Source organism: Solanum stenotomum, chromosome 6 (assembly GCF_019186545.1).
Source record: "Solanum stenotomum isolate F172 chromosome 6, ASM1918654v1, whole genome shotgun sequence".
Taxonomy (NCBI): domain Eukaryota; kingdom Viridiplantae; phylum Streptophyta; class Magnoliopsida; order Solanales; family Solanaceae; genus Solanum; species Solanum stenotomum.
Genome location: NC_064287.1, coordinates 55,366,203 through 55,376,624, shown reverse-complemented (window position 1 = coordinate 55,376,624; position 10,422 = coordinate 55,366,203). Strand labels below are relative to the sequence as shown.

Here is a 10,422-nt window from a genome sequence, read left to right as displayed (position 1 = left end):
GACCTTATTGCGTAAAAGATCCCAGCTTTCCTCCATGCTCAGAAAACGCATCTGGTGAAGGGAATTGCCAGAGCAAGCACAAGATGCAACATCTACAAGCCTTGTGGTCAACACGATTCGACTTCCATTATGATCATCTGGAAATGATCTCCTCACATGCTGCCAAGCCTCGATGGACCACATATCATCTAGGACAATGAGATATTTCCTCCCTTTTAAACTTCGATAAACTCTTTCAGCCAATTGCTCAGTAGTACTGTTTCTTTCTACTTCATCGTTGACCACGCCAATGGAGCGAAGAATACCAAGAAAAATTTCTCTGGTGTCAAATTCTTGAGATACATTTGTCCATGCTCGGACATAAAAATGGTATGCAATCAAGGAATCATCATAAACTCTTCTAGCCAGTGTGGTCTTGCCAATACCACCCATCCCTATAATAGGGACAACTTCGAGTCTTGATGATTGCACGATGAGTCGATCTTTTATCCTTAGTAAATCTTCATCTAGTCCAACGATTATATCTTTCTGATCCAAAGGGGTCTGAGATGAAGTATCTCTTGAAAGAGAGATTTTGCTGTTGAACTTGTTGACCTTTATCTTTTTCATAACCTCTTTTTGTATCAAACCAATTTCTTCAATTGCATACTCCAAATTTTGATGGAAAATTGTATTAGCCTTTCTTCGTACTCGCTTGCTTTGTACTGAAACATGTCTATCATATACATGTGAGTCAATAGTATCTTCCACTCCATTAGCTGCTTCTTGGATCATCTTTTCGAGATGCTTCATCTTTATATCTTCATGGAAAATATTAGTAAAATCCTCAAGAAAGGTTTTAAGGAAGGTATACTTGTCACTGAGGACTTCAGTTTGCTCTTTTTTGTAAAGAAGAGAATATGATGTATGAGTTTGAGATAGATTATCCAGGGTTTGCAAAAGTGAAGTCACAGCAGCATACGCTGCCATATCGCTGTTTGTTAGTTTCTCACTAAACAGGACAGTAGGAGGACGTTCTGAGTTGTTGATTTAGATTCTCAAAGCCAATTCTTTATGAAAGAAGAAGGCAGTGTAATGGATGGGAATGCAAGACTTTTAAGGGTTTGTAAAGAGAAGTCTTCTCTTTGTGTCTGTTTCTCTCCAAGAGAGTAGTGATGGGGTTGGTGGAAGGGTAGAAGTGAGAATTCTTGTTTTGCTCATTGAATTATTTGTCAGATTCAGACTCAAATTGTATTTAAGACTTGTACAAAAAAGCAAGTTGGAATAGTTTCAGAGACCCAAAGTCATACAACTTGCCCAAACTACATTCATACTAGTGAGCCACTTTTCGGACATATCTTCGAAAAATAACTGTAGTCAGGTAATTTCAAAATCTACAAGTTTTACTCCGGATATGACCCTAGATACGAAGGAGTGAAAGTTGAGGATTAGATTAGAAAGTTAGTAGGTAGCCAAGTATTGTTGCACTTTGTTTCTTTTTCTTCGATGTGTATTACTATTTGTTGCTTCATTTGATCTGTGTCTTGCTTTTTTTCTGTCATATTTTCTTGCCACCATGCTTCAAGTTCTTTCCTTTATTGTTGAGTCGAGGGTCTATCGGAAACAAACGCTGTCTCTACACTACAATGGTAGGGATATGGTCTGTGTACATCTTATCCTCCCTAGACTTCACTTATGATATTACACTAGGTATGTTGTTTTTACAAGTTTTACTCCATGACAATATACTGGAGTTTCTGCTATGGAATTTGAAACTCCATAACAACTAACTACAAGATTGTCTAAATTAAAGACTTGTCCAATGTCCCATTAGCAAGATGATAAAAGATAAAAAGGCATCATTGAGTGAACCAACAAGAATATTTTTCTTAAAAGAAAAATTATTTGATTTCTCATATGGTCACTCGATTAATAGTTATTATCTCAGAAAGTCACTTTTTTTGTAGAAAAAAATAGGGAAAAAGAAGAATTGTGACTTTTTGAGATAATAACTATTAATGGAGTGATTATTTGAGAAATCAAACCCTAAGATAAACACAAACAAGACCAAAGGTCATAAACAAGGTTCTAGTGTCATGCCAAATGTGTCTGAAGAAGAAGAGCAAAGCAAACGAAGCATGCCCAAAAGTAAACCAACCCTTATGACAGCTATGAAGAAACACCATAGGTTTTCAAAGTAGCACGATATAATTTGAAAATTTCACCCACTTCACAGCAGTAGAACTCAATGATTACACCTACTTGTTCAACACTAAACTTTGATTCTCACCTAATAAAAGGAACATCGGGTCTAACAATTCAATCAACATCTACCAAAACTACTGGGAATGTTTCAAAGGACGTAGGCAAACGACTTACAAAAAGTTCACACCCTTCTTTCTCTCTAAACATACTGTCTCCTAACCATTCAACCGCTATTCCATCCCCGTTATCCATTGAACATGCTCAGAATAATTGAACTTGATCCTTGGAAGGAAAATGCTTGTTAACTTTAACTATAATAACAAGGTGCCTGTTTTTGGACAATACCGGCAAATAAATCTTCCTATGTCTATATATTGATTCAACATGGTGGTACAAGCAACTAAGAGAAGCACGTTCAAATACCTACACATTCCAAAGTAAATGCATTATATTTGAATTATATCTAGATATACGATTCACTAAACTATGCCTCGGTCCCAAACAAGTTGGAATTGGAAAAAGGAAATCGAAATACACTGAAAGGTAAGATCAACTACTGCAAAGAGTGATCAACTTATTTATGCTTGAGTATATCTTATGGCACTCTCCATCAACTAATTTTTGGTCATATCTTTGAAAAATAACTATGGTTAGGTTACTTTGTCGAAAAAAATTGGAATGTCACTTTCTAAGATGGTCATTCAACTAATAGTTATTATTTTCAGAAGGTCACTTTCTTTGTCGAAAAAAATTGGAATCAAGAAGAAGTGTGACTTTCTGAAATAATAATTAAGCACAAACAAGATCAACATTTATGTACTAACCCACAACAACAACAACAATAACAATAACAAAAATGCAGTGTATTGAGAAAAAAAAGAAGAGGAAACTTTACTATGGGGGAAAAGAAGTTACTCTTGCAATCAAGAACCTCATAACTGTTGCTCTCCATAACTCTGCAAAAAAATAAAATGATTATCAGTAAAAAAATTTGAACTTTAAACTGAAACAGGAAAAGGGGGTAATTTTTTTTAAAAAAAAAACAATCAAAACTGATTATCAGTACAAAGATTTGAACTTTACACTAAAAGAGGAAAAGGGGACTCAATTTTATTTTTTTTACATCAGTGGAAGATCCAAGCTTTTCAACTGATTTCCTCATTTGGGTCAGTGCAATTTCTTCATTTGTGCCATTTTTAAAGAGGTTATTTTGGAGGGGAAGGTAAGACAAATTTAACATTGATTTTATGTGTGAAGTTGAAAGTTCAATATTTTTGTGGAAAGAAATACAAAACGAAACAAAGTTAGAAAATTACATTTGGGCTCCATAGTATTGAGTTATTTAACAAATTAAGTCGAGCGTTATCTAGTTTTCCTCTAAGTTGCTCCCACTCGGGTGCAGATCTAGAGGTCAGATCCAAAAGTGAAGAGTGCAACTTAGGTTTTCCTTATTAGTTTTGTGACTATTACTTTCCTACTGTTTTATTCTTCAATTACCATATTATATTTTTTTTGTTACTATTCTCTTTTGCGTTATTTTTAGCATGACTTCTTCCTACTATATTTCCTTTCTAAGCGTTACTTGAGCCAAGAGTCTACTTAAAATAGTGTGTCTACCTTCATAAGGTTGCGTACACTTTACCCTCCACACACCCCTACTTGCGGAATTGCACCGGGTATGGTGCCAAACTTTTGAACTCATCTGATTTTGAACTATTCCAACTTGCTGGATGCCTGCAAAAGTATATTGAATATCATTTCTCAGTCTGACTATATTTAAAAAAACTTGTTTGTACCCTTCATTTCTTTCTAAAGAAAATGCATATAGAATTGACTTTGATTTGGGCATCTTGATCAAGAACTCAGAACTCCTTACTCTTCCATGTTTTAGTAAGAAATAAACAGCAATATGGCGGCATATGCTGGTGTGACTTCTCTTTTGCAAAGCCTAGATCAACTCTCAGAAACTGATCATTGGGTTCTTTACAAAAAAGAGCAAACTAAAATCCTCCGCTAGAAGTTGACCTTCTTTCAAACATTTCTTGAGGATTTTACAAATGTTTTCCATGAAGATAAAAAGATGAAACATCTCGAAAGAATGATCCAAGACACTGCTCATGGAATGGAAGATATGATTGAATCACATGTATATGATAGCTCATACGAAGGACAAAGCAGGCAGGAACGAAGAAAGGCTTATACGATCTTTCATCAAAACTTGGAATATGCAATTGAAGAAATTGGTTTGATACAAAGAGAGGTTATGAAAAAGATAAAGGTCAGAAGGTTCAACAACAAAATCTCACAATCAAGAGTTACACAGCAATATAGTGCTTCTTCTCAGTTCACATTGAATCAAAAAGATATAATTGTTGGACTAGATGAAGAGGTTCTAAAGATAAAAGATCGACTCATCGTGCAATTATCAAGACTCAAAGTAGTCCCCATTATAGGGATGGGTGGTATTGGCAAGATCACACTTGCTAGAAGAGTTTATGATGATTCATTGATTACATACCATTTTTATGTTTGAGCATGGACAAATGTATCTCAAGAATTTGACACCAGAGATATTTTTCTTGGTATTCTTCACTCCATTGGCGTAGTCAACTGTGAAGAAGAAAGAAACAATACTTATGAGCAATTAGCTGAAAGAGTTTATCGAAGTTTAAAAGGGAGGAAGTATCTTATTGTCCTAGATGATATGTGGTCTATCGAGGCTTGGCAGCATGTGAGGAGATCTTTCCCGGATGATCATAATGGAAGTCGAATCGTGTTGACCACAAGACTTGTAGATGTTGCCTCTTGTGCTAGCTCTGGTAATCCTCTTCACCAGATGCGTTTCCTGAGCATGACGGAAGGCTGGACTCTTTTACACAATAAGGTCTTTGGAAATGATAGCTACCCTCCGGAATTGGAGAAAATTGGGAGGTCTATTGGTCATCAGTGTCAAGGGTTGCCACTTGCAGTTGTTGCAATTGGTGGACTACTTTCCAAGACAAGCAAGGAAACAAGTTCTTGGGAGAATGTTGCAGAAAAGGTAGGATCACTTATGACCAGTGACACTATGGATTGCTTGAACATACTTTCTTTGAGCTACAACCACTTGCCTCAGTACTTGAAAACATGCTTCCTTTATATGGGAGTTTTTGCAGAAATCCGTGAGATCCCGGTCTGGAAGTTGACAAGGTTATGGATTGCCGAAGGCTTCATCAAGAAAGTTAAACATAAAAATCTAGAAGATGTGGCAGAGGAAAATTTGAGGGAGTTGGTTGATAGAAGTTTGGTTTTGGTGGGGAAGCATACTTCCCTAGGAAAAATCAAGACTTGTAAGATGCATGATCTCGTTCGAGATATGTGTTTGAGAGAAGCCCAAAATGAGAACTTTATACACTTCAAAACGAGGTATGCACACGATAATCTTCTAGGAAATGTTAGTTGTCTACATCATGTAGTTGTGTTCAATAATCATAGACAGTTAGATTATAGATATCCCAGTGAACTTCCTATACTCATGCCACTCGCACGTTCTGTTTTCTTCAAACATCCATACAATTCTTGTTTCCCCCCGTGATCAAGCTTTAGATTACTTAGGATATTAGATGTTTGCTTTGCTTTTATTACCGACAATTCTGAGGCAATATCAGAACTTATTCATTTGAGGTATCTTGCTTGCCCATTCTACTATAACATTATGCAATCAATATGAGAGCTTTGGAATTTACAGATCTTAGTTATTCGATATAGCAATAAATGGGATATATCTATGACAACCCAGTCCCTACCATGGGAATTATTGAATATACCTCAACTAAGACAATATCCATATAAAAGGCCTTTGTCTTTTCATACCTCAGCCCAGAGGCGAATCTAGGATTTTTCGAATATGGGTGCACCAAGAAAAATGTATTAAGTGGGAATTGATCCTCAGTCCTCAAAGTCAAAAGCTCAACATTTAACCATGTGGACCAACTAGACTTTTTATAGTACGGGTGCAAGAATATAATATTATACAAATGTTAGAAAATATATACATAAAATATCTAATTTTACGAGGAGACCACGGGTTCAGGTGCCCTATTTTTTGCACCTAAATTCGCCACTGCCTCGGCCTACATCACTAATTTCTGAGAGGGAGAATCACTTACAAACGTTAACCGGATTGGTGTCCTCATCTTGTAACGATGAGGTGCTTCTAAGAATTCCAAATCTGAAGAAGTTGGGAATTTCACTTGCTTCTTATTCAGTGGCTGATGTAGTCAGTACTAGTGGGAGGTGTCTTGTCTTTATTATCTTGTACATTTAACTCAGCTTGAGAAGCTCAAAGTTGAGTGTGAAAAAGGTTGTTCCAGGTGGATGTGGGAGAACCGGCCTATGTCTCCTCGGCTAGGCATTCCACATTGTGAAAATTTCCCACCAAACCTTAAGAAGTTAACATTTTGCAGAACGTACCTACAATGGGAAGACATGAACATGCTCAGTAAGTTACCTAATCTTGAGGTCCTCAAACTTAAAGATCACGCCTTTCACGGACATATTTCAAAATACATGACCTAAATAAGAAGGTACGAAGATCGAAAACTATAGTACAAGAATAGTAAATAGTCGAGTATTGTCATATTTCTTTGTGGGAGAAGCGGGGTATCAACTTCCTCTTCTCATATTCCCTTTATTTAGTAAATATTGATTAGTAATCACATAGAATCTTATTCTTTAATTTTTCACTATTGCGTGTTGCTTCATTTGTTCTCTATATCTTGATATTTATTGATGTTATTTTCCTTTCAATTCTGCTTTGGTTATGCTTCTTATATCCTACCTTTCTCATATCCACTTTTGGAATTGCACTACTATGTCGATTTATTTTTTTTTGTTTTAGTTTGGAAAGTTTTATTTGTTGAAATTGAAAAATTACAAAAATAGAATCATATTTTAGAATATCAATTTTATTTCATTTTCAAAAAAAGGAAAATCCTTTAAAATTAGGTTTCAATAAATAAGTTTAGTATTGTGATATTTTAATTTTCTTAATCTAGAATTAATTTGTATGTTTATTTTGGTATTTCTCTTTTTGGTAATTAACTTTCTATTTTTAGTATTTTTTTTTATATTCTCTTTAAAAAAAGGCAAAGACGAAAAAGATAGACTAGAACCAATTGTAATTCAACACCTAAAAGATTCCTATTTATTTTTCTAAAATAATATAACTCACATTTTTCACTCATTATCATTATGAGGGACCGTTCTATATTGGTTTTGGACCAAGGCACAATTCATACACATTGTTTTCAATCTCCTTTTCTTGAGCATATGCACATGGGATGTTCCCACTCACATCCATATCACTTTAGATACACAAAGACAATATAACAACCACAACAACAACAGCGTATTCAGTGTAATTTCATTTATCAGGTCAGAAAAGATAGAATAAATGTAGATCTTATATTATTTTTGAAAGATGGTCAATGAAGCCATGTGTTGAAAATTATGGGATTTTAAATTCAAATTCTAGATATAGCTAACTAAGAACACTAGATGATTTCTTCTTATCAGTTCAAGCTTTGTTAACAAAGTTACTTTATGCATGGTTGGTGAGGAATAATAGATATAGTATATCATAGAATTAGTTGGAGCGCACACAAACGAACTTAGACGCTATAATTATAAAAAAAATCAATTAATAATTTTATGATCTTGATTTGCTAAAGTGAACAATTAAAAAAGAAATATTCTTTAACTAAAGTATAGCATCATAACTAAAATATGATATCCACAATTTTAATATATAGTCAAATTAGAAAATGTAGTAATTTGTTTTGAGACATACTAAAAAGCAAAATATGTTATACTATAAATTAAGATCGAAAGAGCAAAGCAAAATAAAGAGAAGATTACGTTTCATGTATTTGGAATTTTTCAACGTCTCTTTAATTATATTGTTTTGAACTAAAGAAACAATAAAATTGACTAAAAGTCAACATATTCAAAATGATAAAACGTTATTGTAAACAAAAGAAGCAAGTAAAACACAAAAAAATGTTAAAAGTATAGATAAGAGTTAAGACGAGCAAAACAAAGAAACACTAAGGGTGTGTATGGTATGGACGAAAAGGCTTTGTTGAGGAGAACTGATTTATAGAATCAATTTCAATAAAAAGAGAAGTTATTCAACAATATACACATTCCAAAGGTAATGCATTCTTTCTGATGAATGTATATAGATATCAAATTCACTAAACTACGTCTCAGTCCTAAACAAGTTGAAACATGACTATTTCACTAACTTACTTCCCAGAATTTGAAAAAAAGGAAATCGAAATACAGATAAAGGAAAGATCATGAACTTCTGCAAATTTGCTTGAGTATACCTTATGGTACTCTCCATCAGCTAGTCGTTACGTCTGCAATGCACAAACCAATTGTAATTAGCACCTTTTATAGTATAAATAAGTGAAAATGATGAATATAAAAAACATTTTCAGATTTCGAAGGAATCTAGCTAATCAAAAATCTTTATGAGTTTAAAAAAAGTGTATACCTTTTTGATTAATGTTTACTCAAGTATAGATAGAGTTCACACGAATAATGAGGTCATCATTTCCAAAGCTTTGTTGCTCCTCTTGTATTTGCTCTGCTGAAACAAGAACAGAATGCATACAGTCGTGTAGTTCAATCAGCTGTAGTGTTTGAATCTCTGCAAAGTCGAAAGGAATTTGTTCCAAGGACGGGCAATCTGTTAGGACTAAGTGCTCAAGGCTTGGGAAATGATAACTTGTTGCTTCCCATTGCTTCAGACGCATGCGCTCAAGAAGTAAAAACTTTAGCTTCAAGAATCCATCTTCGTCTTCATCGCTTAGTATCCAAGTTAGTACGTCAAAGGCACCATCTTTAAGTTTGAGCACCTCAAGATTAGGTAATTTTCTGAGAATGTTCATGTCTTCCCATTTTAGGTACGTTCTGCACAATGTTAACTTCTTAAGGTTTGGTGGGAAATTTTCACAATGTGGAATGTGTAGCAAAGGAAGGCTCACCCAATTACCTAAGCATTTTGCTTCGAAGATCCAAATTAACTCTTGCACATAATCGCACTCAACTTTGAGCTTCTCAAGCTGAGTTAAATGTACAAGATTTTCAAGACAATAACACTTCTGAGTATGTGAATCATCAAAAATTAAAATTCCCAACTTCTTCAAATTTGGAATTCTTAGAAACAGCTCATTGTTACAAGATGAGGAAATCAATCCAGTTAACGTTTGTAAGTGATTCTCCCTCTCAGCAATTAGTGATGTAGGTGGGGGTATGAAAAGACTCAAATTTTTTGTATGGATATGTCCTAGTTGAGGCATATTCACAACTTCCCATGGTAGGGACTGGGTTCCCAAATCTAAACTAAATGTTCTTATACTTGAACAATAATCATGAATAACTAAGTTCTGTATATTCCGTAGCTTGCATAGTGATTGCACAAGACCATCGAAGGACGGACAAGCAAGATACCTCAAATGAACAAGGTCTGATATGGACTGACTACAGGAGAAAGAACATGGAAAACAAACATCTAATATCCTAAGTAATCTAAAGCTTGACTGTGAGAGGGAACAAACAGAGTATGGATAATTCAAGAAAAGAGAACGTGTCAGTGGCATACGTTTAGAAATTCCACTGGATCCATAATAATCTAGAAGATCATCTTTGTCATACCTCGTTCTGAAGTGCATAAAATTCTCATTTTGGGCTTCTCTCAAACACATATCTCGAACGAGATCATGCATCTTACAAGTCTTGATTTTTCCTAGGGAAGTATGCTTCCCCACCAAAACCAAGCTTCTATCAACCAACTCCCTCAAATTTTCCTCTGCCACATCTTCTATATTTTTATGATTGACTTTCTTGACGAAGCCCTCAGAAATCCATAACTTTATTAACTTCCAGACTGGGATCTCACGAGTTTCTGCAAAAACTCTCATATAAAGGAAGCATGTTTTCAAGTACTGAGGCAAGTGGTTGTAGCTCAAAGAAAGTATGTTCAAGCAATCCATATTGTCGCTGGTCATAAGTGATCCTACCTTTCCTGCAACATTCTTCCAAGAACTTGTTTCCTTGCTCATCTTGGAAAGTAGTCCACCAATTGCAACAATTGCAAGTGGCAACCCTTGACACTGGTGGCCAATGTACCTCCCAATTTTCTCCAATTCCGGAGGGTAACTACTGTTCTCAAAGACCTTATCGCGTAAA

General features: G+C 34.9%; 1 protein-coding gene across 11 annotated transcripts in view; it reads right to left on the bottom strand.

Moving 5' to 3' along the window:
- LOC125866712 (putative disease resistance RPP13-like protein 3) overlaps positions 1-10,422 on the bottom strand; it is a 59,357-nt gene that overhangs the window by 28,120 nt on the left and 20,815 nt on the right. For 2 of the 11 annotated variants that reach the window (XM_049547041.1, XM_049547040.1), the window contains exon 2: positions 306-612. The exons of 5 other annotated variants lie outside the window; for them this stretch is intronic. In XM_049547041.1, the coding sequence (XP_049402998.1) occupies positions 306-612 (307 nt within the window). Of the gene's footprint in view, positions 1-305; positions 1,362-3,079; positions 3,141-8,299; positions 8,589-8,725; positions 9,889-10,422 lie in introns of those variants that run through there. 4 more of the 11 variants (XR_007446555.1, XM_049547037.1, XM_049547038.1 and 1 more) reach the window with 4 other exon arrangements.